Source organism: Dasypus novemcinctus, chromosome 9, assembly GCF_030445035.2.
Source record: "Dasypus novemcinctus isolate mDasNov1 chromosome 9, mDasNov1.1.hap2, whole genome shotgun sequence".
NCBI classification, from domain to species: domain Eukaryota; kingdom Metazoa; phylum Chordata; class Mammalia; order Cingulata; family Dasypodidae; genus Dasypus; species Dasypus novemcinctus.
Window position 1 is genome coordinate 32,394,682 of NC_080681.1, and position 16,695 is coordinate 32,411,376.

The 16,695-nt window shown below is 43.7% G+C and overlaps 1 protein-coding gene across 2 annotated transcripts in view; it reads right to left on the reverse strand.

Annotated features, from left to right (window-relative positions):
• FNBP1L (formin binding protein 1 like) overlaps nt 1–16,695 on the reverse strand; it is a 131,004-nt gene that overhangs the window by 17,595 nt on the left and 96,714 nt on the right. For both annotated transcript variants that reach the window (XM_058303160.1, XM_071217244.1), the window contains exons 7-9: nt 16,536–16,664; nt 14,570–14,716; nt 3,461–3,664 (exon numbers count right to left, since the gene is read on the reverse strand). In XM_058303160.1, the coding sequence (XP_058159143.1) occupies nt 3,461–3,664; nt 14,570–14,716; nt 16,536–16,664 (480 nt within the window). The remainder of the gene's footprint in view (nt 1–3,460; nt 3,665–14,569; nt 14,717–16,535; nt 16,665–16,695) is intronic.

Below are 16,695 nucleotides of genomic sequence, written 5' to 3' on the forward strand. Positions count from 1 at the left end.
GAAACTGCTCAGCTCCTGGCTTTTTTGTTTTTTCTGTCCTATTTTCTATCTTGCATACTGTTTTCTTCTTTGGCAAAGTAACCAATAATAAAACTAGGAAAATGTTGGCCTTCTAAAACTAGGTCCCCATAAAAACCAATCTATTATTATTTTAAAATAAAGCAGTATGTGAAAATAGAATAATGACCAAGTTGTCCAGTTGTAAAATTCTACCCACAAACTTACTCAAAAATGAAAATGCCACATATTTAAAGTGCTTGCTCTCCCCCAGATTCACAGTTCTAACTGCCTAAACTTTGCTTCGAAGGATTATATTTACTTTGTATTTTATGACTATACTGCATAGAGGAATGCAACAAGCTTGACATACTCAATATGATGATACATAAAGGATTACAAAAATACTAAAGTAGTTTTCATGATTGATGTAACAACATTTAGTGCAGTGTGCATTTACTAGAGCAGTAATATGGGAACTCATTCTACACTCATAACTCAGGCAACAGAAATCCCAAATATGATTTCTTAAAGTCATTCAAATAAGGGTTGGGGTTTTATAAAGTGATTACAGGCACTCTGTAGTGCCTGTAGGTACAGGAACTTTTCAAAATGTCCTCAATTGTCTGTATCATCCACATACAGAATTAGGTAAGGTAGACACTGAGAAATTTGTCAGAGTACAGAAGGAAGTCCAAAAAGAGATGTAACATAGTGGGACATTTCTACTGCATTACTAACCATCAGTTAAGTTTGTCATAATTTGTTTTAATGGAAATATTCATAATCAGCAATCTTGGCTTAAATTAGTATATCTTACCCTACATGTGGCCAAAAGAGAAACCCAATAAAGCACTATGAAGAAAGAAAGGGTTACAAAAAGTAAACCAGAGAGAGAGAGAGAGAGAGAAAGGAAGAGAGAGAGAGAAATCTAACCAGTATAACTTAATGATGAGACTTATGACATTTCTTATCTGAAAGATGTCCAAACAAATCTTATAAATGTATCTGAACACTGGGCTATGAATATTCAAATACACCCTTAAAACCAAACAGAAACAAGAGGAATTAGTCTGACCTAACAGGATACTAATTTATTTACCAACAATATAATAGTTGTGGGGCGGGGGGTAAGGGGAGATAAATAAATAAAATAACAGTTGTTGCTAAGAAAACAGTTTAATATTAGCTTTGTTGCTACTGTAAATATCTTCACTTACAGGGCCTTAGGAATGAGTAGTCAGAGGCTTGCCAATTAAAAAATAAAACAAAGGAAAAATTCTGTTAAATACTTTCCTCTCTTTTAATTCAAGAAAACAAAATCTATCTAAACATTACTCAAAACTATCTAGTATTTTATAGCCTTTACAATTTACAAAATACCTTCTAATATCTTAATTAGATACACAATCTTGATAATTAACGTGCCATCTTTAATTTTTAATTAACTATTGGAAATTGTGTTTTATGTTTCTAAAAGCAGGGCAATTAAAATTGAGCTTGATATTTTTGTTGTCAACAAAATAATACTTTATAAATTGGCAGGTGAGGTCAGCATCAGTGACAAATTATTTTAAGAGTAACATCAGTGACAAATTACTGAAAGTCTTAAAAATGTAAATACAAGACAATGGTGGACGTATGATTTCACATGAACAAAAAAAAAAATAGCTAAAATATGATTGTACCCAGCACCCTCTTTATAATACCATTCTTTTATGGTTGAACATTTCAAATGTTATAAAGAGGAGTTGTTCTTAACTTGAGAGCAGCTATACTTAATTCTGTGGTGTTTTTTAAACTATGTATTTATAGGAGAGAGCCTTATAATGAGGGTGGAGAGTATTAAAAGCCACACTACACACATAATAGGCCATCATGCATGTTAACCCATTATTAAACTTACCCCTCTTTTGAGGCTTCTGAAAGAAGGAATTCTGGGCTTCCCTGTTTTTATTTCATTCATACAATAATGCACGGGCTCAATGGAGAATGTGAGAAACTGGGACCCATTAGGAGTACTGGATGTGAATAAACTAGTAGGGGTTAAGGGTGGGGATTGTGGCTAATATGGAAATAAAGAAAGGAATCAATAAGCCAAATGTGCAGTTTTTTCCTAAATGAAAATTCTATTTTTGCCAACATACTTTCCACAAAATATATCTCAAATATTCTATATAAATGTTTTAAGAAAGTTAACCTGAGTTTTGCCAAAAATTGTCATTTTAAAAAGTTGAATTTACTTTTTAAAAAATGTACCATTTCATATTTTTCACAAGCTCAAAGATTAATAATAAAAAGTATACACAAATTATAGTGTTAGAGAAAACAGTATGACCTGGATAAAAAATTATATTAGTACCACCATGGATTCCTAGCTAAGTTATATTTAATCTATACGTGTCAGAGAAAAAGGCAGCAGCTACAGCAAAAGTTGTCTAAATAGACTATGTCACACAAAAAAATGTATTACAGGTTATTATCGATAGGCAAAAGAAGTGTATTACATTTGTGGCTTTCCTCTCAAACGGTTCCCATTTCATCCTTTTTTGTTTTTTTATTTCTGTATTTCTTGTTTTCTGAGCTCTTCTATAGCTATTCTTATTTTAAAAGGCCTCACCTCCCAACTGGACAATGTAATTAAAAACATAAATAAGGCTTGAGTTAATTTTAACTGTGCCTTTAAAGACAATTACAGATATATTATAGTTTGAGTTAAAATTTTAATTTTATCTATGCTAACAAAATCAGAAAAATGAATTAAAATAATCACGTATACATTACAATTAAATACATACAACTTAAATGTATATATTTATTCTTCTTACTGATATTACACTATTATAATCATTAGTTTATAAGAAAGACAAAAAACTCATCAACTGTATTTATATGCCTGCTGAGGTAGATTTATCTATTTAAAAGAGCATGTGAAAAGATAGGTTTTAACAAGAAAGTGACATTCTCTGAGTAAATTAAAGACTTTAAACTTTAATTAACTAAGAACCTTGAAGTCTTGCCATTAAAAATTCTATGGATGACAAAAATAATTTTACTAGTATGTTCTATAAGATCAAATTAGACATTTATTATTACTTCGATCAACATTCATTCCAACCAAGAATTACAATTTTAATGGTCTCTTAGTTGGATAATAAAGTTTCCTTAGAAATTCTGACTGAAACTATATACAAATGAATTTCAAAAGTATATGATTTAATGAGATATTAACATCTGATTTAATATTCTTACTCATCATAGCATGGTGGCCAAATGTTAAATCCAGAAATAATTTTTACTATTATGGTATAAAACTGTTTCCTAGTAAGTGTAAAGTTAAGTGAATCATTCAAATTGAAAATACTAATATTCCGTTAATAGTAAATTATTCACTCAATACCTACATTAATTTAACTGACACATTTTAAAAAATGATTAGTACGTAGGAATTTTAGAACTTTACCTTTGGCTTCTTTCCAAAGAGCCACAACTTGCCCTTGGCCTTTCCTACTGTGGTTTTGGCATCCATCTTCCCACTTTCCTGTTTGGATGCACTGATAGTCCCATCAGAAATGGTTCTATATATATGCTGACTATAATCTTCAAAGGGAAAGTCTCCTGGAGGTTCAAATCCAGATTTGAAGGAGTCTACCACCATTTGAGAGTCCTAATACAAGAAATATAAGTTTTTAAACATTCCATTTGTTTATAACACATTAGCTTTCAAAAAGCTTTAATCACAACAATAAAAAGACAAATAATCCAATTCAAAAAAGGGCAAAAGACATGAATAGACATTTTTCCAAAGAAGAAATACAAATGGGGGTGGGGGGGTTATGGACACAAACATCAAAAAAGATGTTCGACTTCACTAGCTATTAGGGTTCAATGGAAGAAAATATTTGGAAGCCACATTTCCAATAAAGGTTTAATATCCATGATATATAATGATATCTATTAACAATAAAAAGACAAACTACCCAATTAAAAAATGGGCAAAAGATTTGAAAAGACAATTGTTTAAAGAAGAAATGTTGAAAATTCACATGAAAAAGTGTTCAACATCATAGTGATTAGGAAAATGCAAATCAAAAGTACAAGGTATCAGGAAGTGGACATGGCTCAACTGATAAGAGCATTCACCTACCATATGGAGGGTCCAGGGTTCGATACTTTCTGACCTGTGTGGTGAGCTAGCCCAAGCACAGTGCTGCCGTGCGCAAGAAGTGCCGTGCCACACATGGGCACCCCCATGTAGGGGTGCCCCACACACAAGGAGTGTGTCCTGCAAGGAGAGCCGCCCCGTATGAAAAAAAAAAGCGCAGCCTGCCCAGGAGTGGTGCCGCACACATGGAGAGTTGATGCAGTAAAATGACAACAAAAAAGAGATGCAGTTTCCCAGTGCCACCTGATAATGCAAGCGAACACAAAAGAACACACAGCAGATGGTCACAGAGAGCAGATAACGGGAGGGAAGGGGAGAGAAATAAAGTAAATCTTAAAAAAAAAAACTACAAGGTATCATTTCATACCTATTAGAATGGCCACTACTAAAAAAAAAAAAAAGACTACTACAGGTGTTGGAGAGGATACAGAGAAATAGAACTCTTATTTACTGTTGGAAAGGTAGAACAGTACAGCTGCTGTGGAAGACTGGCAGTTACTAAGGAAGTTAAATATAGATCTGCAATGTATCAAGCAATCTGGACACAAACATAGCTGCATGAACATCGACATTATTCACAACTGCCAAAAGATGGAAACAACCAGGTGTCCATCAACTAATGAATGAATAAACTGTATTATAGACATACGACAGAATATTATTCAGGTGAAAGAAAAAAATGAAGTCATGAAGCATATGACAACATCAATGAACCTTGAGGACACTGTTAAATGAAGCAAGCCAGACACAAAAGGACAAATACTATATGATTTCACTAATATGAACTAAATATAATGAGCAAACTCATGGAATTAATGACTAGAATATAGATCACCAAAAGATAGAATGAGGGTAGACAATTGGAACTGAGGCTGAATTTTGTTTGGAAATGGATAGAGGTTATGATAGCACAGTACAGTGGTTATAATTAGCATCACTAATATATAGGTATGATAGTGGTCAGGGCATATATATCACTAAAGGATGAAACATGGTGCTATATAGCGAACCTTCTTGTGGACAATGAGTGTGGCTAATAGTGCAAATATAAGAATGTTTTTCCATGAAACAACAAATGTATGCTAATGTTACAAGATATTAATAATATGCTAAAATGCAAAAATACAACTAAAACATTCTATAGAATGTTGGGAATAGTAATATATTAATATTCTTCTAGCAACTGTACAAGAAAAAAAAGGAATTATGCTAAGTAAAAAGACACCAGACACAAAGTACTACATATTGTTTTACTCCACAGATACAAAATGTAAATACAAATAAATATATAGAGAGACAGAATAAGATTAGACTTATGTATGGCAGGGAAAGGATAGAGGTAATGAGAGGTGACTACTAAGGGGTAGGGTTTTTTCCTTTTTGGAGTAATGAAAATGCTCTAATATTGATTACAGTGAGAAATATACAACTCTATGATTATGCCAAAAGCCACTGACAGATACTTTAGATGTACTGTATGGTTTATGAATATATTTCAAAAACATTTATATTAAAAGAGCTTTAATTAGAACAAGAAAAAAAAGGTTAAAGAAATAATTCTATAGTAATCATTAAGGGCTTAAAGTAAATAATGATTTCATCCTGTGAATTTGTAAAAAGAAAAAAACACACTAAATATTTTACTTCCCAATAGAAAAATACACAACCATAATAAATCACCACCTTATTAATTTGTAATATATATTCATGAAATGTCTTTAGTCAGTAGCTTTAACCCACTGAAATTCATCTGATAAGAAAATACTAACTGACAAGATGAATATAGGAATATAGGTTCTAAGCAATTTTAAAGGAAAAAGACTTTTTGCCTTAAGGGACAGCTACAAATAAGGTGAACTTTGCTTGGAACCAAAGAAAAAGCATCTAATTTTAAAAAGAGAGGAAGAGACAGGAGTAGTAAGGCTTTCCTTCATGCATCAGGGGAAAGGATAAACATATTAAAGAAACAAAGTGGAATGCTAAAAGAGCAATAGAGAAAGATTTCGCAAACAGTGCCGAGTGCAAAAAGTAATTGTGAAAATAATATAATGTTTACCTAAAACTTAAAAACAGACGTAAATATTATATATTGCTTTTTGATAAACATACCTCTATCTGAATGTTTTACTGACATTTTAAATTCATGATTTTCAAACAGTATACTTTATCTTCACACACTCTTCTCCACTCCTAACTACCTCTCTTCCTGGTTCCCTATTTCTGTTAAAAGTAGGTTTCATCTGTCAAGTAACTGAAAGTCATTCCATACTTTTGTCACTATTGCTACCTCCAGCAATCATTAGATAAGGGTAGCTAAGGGTAAGAAGAGAAAGAAGACAATAACCTAACTATACTGTGCATAACCATGGACGCAGCACACCTAAACACAAATGTACCTCGGAATTCCCCATTAAAGCTAAAAATCCTCTTTTCTTTGCTCAAGCTAACTTGAGTTAGGATTCTATTAATAATTACAGAAAGCATGCTTGTTGCCGCCTTTCTCCACCCCTCCTCCCCTTCCAGCCCCCGCCGTCCTTCCCGTCAGTCCCGCCCATATTGCCAACCCACAATCTGCCCTCTTCCCCAGTAACTGCTTACCTCAGGTCTATCCATCAGCTTCAGCCTGTCCACAGCCGCCCCTTAGCCAACCCTCCCTTCATCACGCCCCTCCCTCTACCCAACCCTATATAGCTAAGTGTACTTCCGTAATAAAGCAGACCTGTTCTTGCGCTCAAGCGGTCTCCGTGGTTTTTCCCCAACCGCGCGTCCCCCACGCCTGGAGAACCGGTGCTCCCTCTTGGGGCACCCCCCGCCGGCTGATCAGCAGGAGCAAGCCCCCCCGACTCTTGGGCCTGAGCGAGGATGAAACCCCCACGCTCTGCAACAACTGGCGCCCAACGTGGCAGCTCCTCCCCCGGCCCCTCTCTGCTGCTGCTGCTGCTGTGATCGTCCTCCTCTCCAGGTAGGGACCCCTCGCCCAGACGAGCCCCAAGGGACCCCTCGCCGTCGTCCCGTCCCTATCCCGTCATGGGCGCCTCTTTGTCATTGCGTCAGGCGCCGCAAGTCAGGGCCCTCGCTGCCCTGCTCGATGCCAATGGAGTCCGCGTCTCCTTGCGGCAGCTCCAAAAGTACTGAGATCTCTTGCTCCCTTTTAATCCGTGGCTCGCCACCTGCCAACTCTGGAGCCCGGACACATACTCGCGACTCATAGATCAAGTCACCTCCGCCATGGAGCACGAGAAACGCACCTTCCCAGCAGGCCTCTTACCCGTTCTCGTGGCCATTCGCGCTTGTCTCCTTGGCGCTCCGACCGAAGCCGTTTATGAAGCTTCTCCCAAACGGCCTCTAGACTGTGATCCCGATGAGTCCGCCAACACTGACTCTCTGTCTAACCAACTTGCTGCTGCTCTCGAGCGCGAACCTCCCCGCCCGAGCTCCCCGCAGCAGACAGAAACCACTCCTGCCACTCCCCAAGATGGCGGACTTCCGCCTTCTTCCCCCACTTCTGCCCAAGATGGCGCGCATCCGGCTTCTTCTCCGCCAGTATCCTCCTCCTCCTGCCTCTACCCGCCTCTTCCTGCCCAGTCAGCATCCGGTTCGGGCCCGGAAACTGCAGGGTCGCCATCTTCCGCTAAACCGGAAGCGCCCCCCGCGCCATTTTGTCCGCCGCCGGATGTAGCTGCTCCGCCATCTTGGCCGGCGCCCGGAAGGGTCCTGCCACCATTTTGTTGTCGCCTGGAAGCCGCTAAGCCGCCATTTTCTCACCCGTGTTCTGCTTATCCCTTGCCGCCGCCGTACGGCAATAGCCCTTCACCTGCCTTGGCTGCTCCATCGGTCCCCGGTGCCACGCCTCCTCAAACCCCTCAGCTGTATCCGCTGAATCCGCAGCCCACGCCGCAGCGACCCCAAACTTGGCTACCCTTTACAGCGGAAGAGGTCAGGACCCTCTGCAAAGCTGTAAAGGAAGACGGAATTGGCAGCCTTTATGCGCAGCAACTACTTGAGGAGTTGGGGACCCAACTCGTTCTCCCATATGACTGGATTGCACTAGCCCGTGCCATCCTGACACCGGGTCAATTTATTGAATGGCGCGCCCATTACCAAGCGGCTGTTGACCGGCAAATCGTGGAGAATGCCCAAGCTGGCGTCCTCGATCCCTCCGATGCATACATGGGCACCAACAATTATGCAAACCCTCGTTCTTATCTCGAAATTGACCCAGGGTTTTGGCACCGGGTAAAAGTCCTCGTCCAGCGGTCATTCTCTCTAGTTTCCACCAAGCAGCCCACCAAGCTCGCGCAGCTGCTTCAGGACTCCAATGAGACCTTCCCAGCATTTGTCGCCCGCGTCCTGGAAGCTTGTCAACGGAAAATTTCCAGCGAGGATGCCCAATTTGCGTTAGCCAAAGAGTTAGTCATTGACGGGTGCCTTGCGCCGTTCCGGGCCGTAGTCCTTCCCATACGCGACAAGGCTCTGCACGAATGGGTCATTGCTTGCCGTGACGTCGACCCACAAGTCAAAACACTCACTACTGCCTTTGCCTCTGCCATGGCTGTTTCATCCGGCCCCACTTCCATCTGCTTTCGGTGCGGCCAGCCCGGCCACTTCGTCCCCGAGTGCTCCCAGCCAGGCCCAGCGCCTCGCTCAGACCCGCTGATGCGACGGCCAAGGGGCCCTTCTACGCCGTGTCTGCGTTGTGGGAAAGGTTATCATTGGGCCCGCGACTGCCGTTCCGCCCAAGGTTCCCAGCAGCCTTTAAACTTCCAGCGGGGCAGGCCTCAGCCCCACCCCCAAGAGGCCCCCAGAAAAATTCCCAAGCCATAATGTGGACAATGCCCATCACACGCCGCCAGAAACCCTCATTAGAGCTTAAGATTAATGGGCAATGGCTTGATGGGCTTCTAGATTCTGGCGCTGAAGTCTCCTGTGTTCCCTTCGAAATCGCCGCATTCAATCACTGGCCCCTCGAAACCGGCCCTCAAGTCATCGACGCCACAGGAGCCGCTGCCTCCTGGAAAACATCCCAGCCTCTGCATTGGAGCGACCGAGAAGGCCACGAAGGCCAAATTCGTCCACTCGTCCTCTCGTCTGTCCAAACCATCTTATGGGGGAGAGATGTCCTCAGCCAGCTAAAGGCCCGAATCACCACAGAAGCCTTCTCAGCTGCGCTGCCCCCCCCCTTCTAGGGGCCACTGCTCCCATCTCAAAACCTGACCCTATCCCTCTGGAATGGGACACAGAGGAGCCCATCTGGGTCGAGCAGTGGCCCTTGCCAGCTCACAAGCTGCAAGCTCTCTCTGCCCTCGTCGAAGAGCAGCTACAAGCAGGGCATATAGAGTCATCCACTAGTCCCTACAATTCACCAGTCTTTGTCATTAGCAAAAAGAACACCGGCAAATACCGCCTTCTCCACGATCTCCGCGAAATCAACAAGCATATCAAGCCAATGGGGTCACCTCAGCCAGGATGCCCGCATCCCACTGCAGTCCCCCAGCATTTTCACGCGGCGACCATCGACATCAAGGACTGCTTTTTCTCTATTCCTCTTCACCCGCGAGACTGTCCGCGATTTGCGTTTACAGTCCCACGCACCAACAACCAGGGCGCAGCGCTTCGATTCCAATGGCGAGTGCTACCGCAAGGTATGCAGAACAGCCCAACCATATGTCAGCTCTGTCAACCATGCCATTGAGCCGCTGCGCTCAAAGTTTCATCCAGAGCGAACATACATTCTCCACTATATGGATGACCTTCTCTTAGCAGCGAGCTCCAGCGCGCTCCTCAATGACCTGCTCTCTGCAGTGATGACACACCTTTCAAGCCTCGGACTTACCGTGCAATCAGACAAAATAAACCTCCAACCTCCTTTTCAATTTTTGGGCTTTCATTTTCATCACTTCATTCAGCCCACAAGCCCACAAATTCATGTCTCTCACAAGATGACGCTGACTGAACTCCAACAACTTTGCGGACAAATCAATTGGCTTCGCTCGGCGCTGCCCATCACAACAGCGCAGATGCAACCCCTCTTCGAGCTCTTGCAGACCAAAGACAGCCCACCAACTGCAGCCACCCGCAGCATCACCATCACTCCTGCTGCTCGAGAAGTCGTCCAGCAAGTTAGCGCCGCTCTGCAGCAATGCCGCCTGGAGCGGTTCTCCCCTAACCTTCCAATTTTGGCTTTAGTTCTGCCAACGCCAATCACTCCCACAGGTCTCTTGTGGCAAGATGGCCCTCTCCTTTTTCTGCATACGTCAAAGAGCAAACTCCCGAAAATCTGCCCTTTTACAAGGGCCTGGATCGCGTTGGCCACTGACTTAGTACTTCTCTCCATACAAACGTATGGCATCCCGCCACACACCATTGTCTGGCCTTTAGATGCCAAGGAAGTTACCTCCCTCATCATGAACAATGCCCAAATGCAGAGCCTGGTAGAGCTCTTTCGCGGCTCCTTTGACAACCACTATCCTCATCACCGATTGCTGCAGGGAATGTCTCAATTGGCGTTTTCCAACCCGTTCCATCCATTGCCCGCACGGAACCCAATCCCCTCAGCCATCACTGCCTTCACAGATGCCTCAAAAATGGCATTTGCAGCCATTATATACACTCCTGGAAATCCTGAGCCACAGCAACTGCTGTTCGCAAATGACTTCTCTGTTCAAGTAGGTGAGCTTCTAGCCGTCGCTGCAGTCCTTAACCTCCACCCAAACCAGTCTCTCAACATCTTCACTGACAGCCTATACACCCTTCAAGTGTGCCACAGCCTCCCGCTTGCCACTTTCTTACCGAGTGACTCAAACATTGACCAAGCGCTCGCCTTCGTACAGCGACTGCTTGAGGCAAGGCAGCAGCCTTGGTTCATTGCTCATATCAGAAGCCACTCTGGCCTACCAGGACCGCTGGCTCAAGGGAATGACCTCGCTGATGCTTCTGTGTCAAGCCACCAGGTAAACCCGGTCCTCCTACATGAAAACCCTGCCGACGGGCCGCGGCTTGGAGACTTTCTTAATCAAGCCAAGCTCCTGCATTCCCAATTCCACTTCTCTGCACGGTCCATCCGGAAGCTCTTCCCAGACCTTCCCATTGAAACTTGCAAACACCTTGTGCGTGCGTGCCGGACTTGTGCACCATTGTTGCCACTTGGGCCTTTGCAGCCTCAGGGTGTTAACCCCCGCGGCCTCCCCCCGAACTCAAGGTGGCAATTAGATGTCACTCATGTCAGCGCATTCGGCCGCCTCAAATATCTTCATGTAGCAATTGACACCTTTTCGCATCTGTGCTATGCAGTCCCTCTTGCGGGAGAAAGTGCTAAACACTGCGTCCAGGTGCTTCGCCAAGCTATTTTGTTCATGGGAATTCCATGGGATCTCAAAACAGACAACGGGCCAGCGTATCGCAGTGCCTCCTTCGCCAGCTTCGTGCAGATGTATCACATCACGCATCATTTTGGCATTCCATACAATCCACAGGGGGCAAGGAATCGTCGAGCGCACTCACCAACAGCTCAAGCTACTCATTCAGAAAGAGAGGGCCTCTTCTCCCCACAAGGCCCCCGCCGACGTCGTGACTGCCTGCCTCATTCATCACAATCTCCTAACCTTCGATGACCATGGACTCTCCCCCACCCATAAGCACTGGGGACCCATGTGGCAACCCTCGCAAGTTCCCCTTGTCCATTGGAAAGACCCTGCCACAAATCGTTGGCAAGATCCAGCTCCCCTCCTAGCACAGGGGAGGGGCTTTGCTTGTGTCTTTCCAGAGTCTGAGCCGCAGCCGCTCTGGATTCCTGGGCGCTGCATCCGGCCTGCCACTGACCCACTAGTTCCACCGAACGATCAGCACCCTATGCCTTCGGTGAGAGATAACATTGACAGTGGATACGGCCCAGAGGTCGCCCCGTTCACCCGGATCCAGCACCAGCCATCATCAAGATGCCGCACCGTCAGATGATGCCTCTACACAGCCTCGCAGCCGTTCTCTTCGTCCTGGCTTCCCTCGCTCTCCCAGCCGCTGCCAACCCGAGTCACCAGCCCTTCAATTGGACCCTCTCCCTCTGGCAACAAAAAAGGTTCCTCACCTCGAACGTAACCGCCTCCGCCCCCTCTTTCACTACTGATGTCGCCAACCTCACTGGACGCACGAACCTTCCGTCTTATGAGGGGGGGGGACACAACCCCGCTGCCACAGGTTTCTACATGTGCCCATCCTCCGCCAGAGGATGCCATGACCCAGCGCACTATTACTGTCCTTCCTGGGGGTGCGAAACCATCGCCCACGGATGGTCCAGCACCCCTAACAAAGACCCATACCTCACTCTCCAGCGTAATGCTACTCGATGGAACACCATCACACTCACAGTCAAAGACCCCAACTCCGACCTCTGGTTACGAGGCCGCATGTGGCAAGCCCACCTGTATGCAGTAGGCTACGATTACGGCGCCATTATCACTATAAAAAAGGAGCCAATTCCCACACGTTCCACCCCAGTGGGCCCAAATCAAATTTTCAATCCTCCAAAAGCACAGCCCCCTTCTCTGCCCCGCTCCACCTCGCCCGCTCCTTCGCCCGGCACCCCCTCGCCACTGCCTCCCTCAGCTCCCACAACCCCAAGCCTCGCTTACCCCCTACTCTGTACCCCAGCCCCCTCCCGTCGCCACCCTTTTAGGTCTCGCTGGAGCAGGCACGGGGATCGCCGCCCTTGCCCTCCGGCAGGTGGTCGATCAAGATATTACCTATCTCTCTCCTCCCGTACCTGCTCCCATTCCTAGGCCCCCTTATCATTATCCTCTTAGCCCTCACTGTGGGCCCCTGGGCCATCAGAAGGATAGTCCACCTTGCCAAAGATCAAGCCAATGCAGTGTTCAGCTCCTTTGTACAAGTCCACTACCAACGCCTCGCCACCGCTGAGTCCCCCCCCAGCCGTCCACCTCGCCCCTTCCGCCCGCACCACCTACTCCAGACCGCACGCCTATAGCTTCTTGTCTTCCTCCCCTCACTTCTCCCCAACTGTTCCTCCCCCTCGGGCGGGGGGTCCGGGGACATCACGAGCCCGTTTCGCTTGCAAGGCTCGGCGCGCGCCAGGCGCTGGCGCGCGCCGACCCTAATGGCAGGCACATGCGTCCTGGCCAGATGCTATGTCGTCCGCTCACGGCCAGCCGGTCCTTGTGGTCTCCCCCCACCCCTCGTCCTATTCCAGTACCCGTCCTTATAACCTCCTTTTCCTCCTCCTCCTCATAATCCTTGTCTTTTGTTGCTGCGCACACTGAGTTATTCACACCCACAGTGCGCACCAAAACTTGTTGCCTCTATTTCCTTTTAAAAACAAAAGGAGCAATTGTTGCCGCCTTTCTCCACCCCTCCTCCCCTTCCAGCCCCCGCTGTCCTTCCCGCCAGTCCCGCCCATATTGCCAACCCACAATCTGCCCTCTTCCCCAGTAACTGCTTACCTCAGGTCTATCCATCAGCTTCAGCCTATCCACAGCCGCCCCTTAGCCAGCCCTCCCTTCATCACGCCCCTCCCTCTACCCAACCCTATATAGCTAAGTGTACTTCCGTAATAAAGCAGACCTGTTCTTGCGCTCAAGCGGTCTCAGTGGTTTTTCCCCAACCGCACGTCCCCCACGCCTGGAGAACCGGTGCTCCCTCTTGGGGCACCCCCCGCCGGCTGATCGGCAGGAGCAAGCCCCCCCGACTCTTGGGCCTGAGCGAGGATGAAACCCCCACGCTCTGCAACACATGCTCACTAATTTGATACCTATTTTACAGCCTTGCTTTGAAGACTAAAACATATGGTACATAATAGGCACTCCGTAAACACCGGTTCTCTTTTCTTGCTCTTCCTTCATATGCTCAGTTTCTGCCAATCATGCTTCTTGGTCACTCAATCAACATTTAATGAGAAATGACCAGTGATAAAAGACTTTATCAAGGTACAATGGCTATGCTGATCCCTCTACTCATATTGCTGCCTCCCTTCTCCTCACAGGTCACCATTCTATATATCACCCATGCCTCAAGATCCAGCCTGAGTGTCAACATGCATGCTAAAGGCAAATCTGACAACACTCGATCTGTGTGTTCATTCCCTTCTCTAAACTTTCACTAAACTAAAAGGTAATACAGTTTATAACATATAGCACACAGTTTAGTTATTCTCTAGGAATACAACTGAACAATTAATGGGGAGGGGGAGAGGCTAGAATTTTTTTAAAAAGAGAATCAGAATTTTCACATAATGGTCCTTAGAGCCTGAAGCACCACCCATTCCAAGACTTTCTTTAACAGAATATAATTTAGAATAAACTACCCATTAGATTACCTCATCTGGTTACCAACTCACTCCCCAACTTAAAATGTACACCTAAACCAAATTCATTTATTAAAAAGCAATTATAAAGCACTTACTCTTCTTTCATCCACTGATTTTGCTGCAAGAATCATTCCTTCCAAGCATTTTGAAATGATAGGGATAACTTTGCGTTCTGAGTCTGCAAATCCTCTGTAACACTCACTGAGTTTGATAGTCCTTCGTTCATCCATTTCTTGTAGTTGCTAACAATCAGAGATAATAATAGTAATAAAAGTAAATCTAAATTGCCCTTTCATTCTGAAGGTTAATAACCAAAAGGAGTTTTTAATTTCTATCCTGATAGTTACGAGTTAATGCCTTTTAGCAAGTGCTACAAACTTATACTACTTAAAACCTAAGGCCTGTTAATTAGCAAAAGAAAGGAAAAAATTAAAAGCTTTTAATACATTCTAAAACCAGGTGTCACTGGTTTTGAAGCCTTGTAAAGGGACTCCTGCCAGGCTACCAGTTCCCTACGCCTCATCTCTATCTTTTATAAGTCTATCAAAGCAATTCTTACTTATACTCTCAGGAAAAGTTTTTTGCTTTTTGGTTTTTGTTTAATTAATTGACCTATAACATACACAAGTCTGAAAATTTTAAGTCAATTCAGAAAATTTTGGTAAGCTCTCGCTGGACCAAGAAGGCTCCATGGTTGTTTGCACACCAAGAGGTATCTAGACCTCCCACCAGGCCAGAGTAACTACCTAATAATCAAAGGTTTGGGGACACAAGAGGAAAAGCAGGAAGCATAAGGTCAAAGTGGCACATATATGGAATTCCCACAATTCAAAAATTCATTAGTACATCTTACTATGAAATATGTCAGGGTACATGAAGCCCAATAAAGATATATTTTTTTGGCATTTCCTATTTGCCAACACTGACCTTTCTCCTAAAGAGCTACACTGCTCAAGTCCCCAAACTTTCATACCCTTCACAGTACTTTCCTTTTTAATAATTTCCCAAAGAATCTAGAGTGTATTTAGAGACCTACATTTTCACAAAATAATTGGTCCTAGCATCACAAAATGGCAAACGATTCTATACCAAGGTCTAAACAGAAGTATCCAGTCCCAAAACACAAAAAGTAGTTTATCTCCAAATTAGGGTCTCCCCATAATAGGACGCCTCAGCCATTAAGCCTAAAAAAGCACCAGACGATTGGCAGGCTTGAGGATCTGGATTAAAGGACCAGAACCAGGTATCACCCTTGTCCACCAACTCTCAACTGTGCTTCCTTTGTACTTCTAACTTTTCTTACAAAGGGGGAAAAAAAGTAAGTTGGACTTTTATACTCTCTCCACATAAGCTCTGCTCTACCAGGTGCTACCTCATTTAACATTGTTTCACTAACTTATTTTTCTTCAATTTCTCTTCTTTCTAAAACAGGCGGTAACATAATTTAACCTCATGTAAATACTGGAGTCTTCACCTGAGGCTATTTGGCAACTATTATCATCAAGTTATGAGAGACAGGATTCTCAAGGAAACTCAAGGCCTGAATTACATTTACGATCTGACAGAGCCAGAAAGGTAAACAGGCAGCAAAAATCAGGCTAGCAAAAACATTTTGCAAGACTGATTCTGCCACCTACACTAATGCCAAATCTGATACGGTATCAAAAAGCCACATCCCAATTCTAAGTGAGCAAATTATATTATATAATTTCAATGAGTTCCCACTACATCATGTCAAAACATAATAATGATACAGTATTAAAATTTGCCTTTAAAATATTATTGTCTTAGTGGACTATTCATAAAACTAAAAATAAATCTATTGAGAAAAACAAACAAACATAAATAAATAAATCTATAGGGAAATTTGCCATTTAAAAATTAGAGAAAATTTTCTTTTCAAATCTTTAATCATAAAGAAATGTCTTATCACCAATCTTGATAATCAGTGAATCTAGAAACATTCTAATGCCTGAGATTTAAAAGTTAAGTTTTATACTTTAAAGGCTTAACTCTTCCAACTCTAAAATAGGATTAACTTCATATATCTCTAAAAATTACCTTGTAAATCTGAGGAATCACTACATAGAAATGTTTGTGTTGTTCTCCATTAAAGTTCTGTAATTGTGCAGCATACTCATTTTTATTCTCATCAGCCATATGTGTACGCAGATTCAACTGCTGTTTAGCCTGGGAATAAATTGGTCCAAACCATTACTAC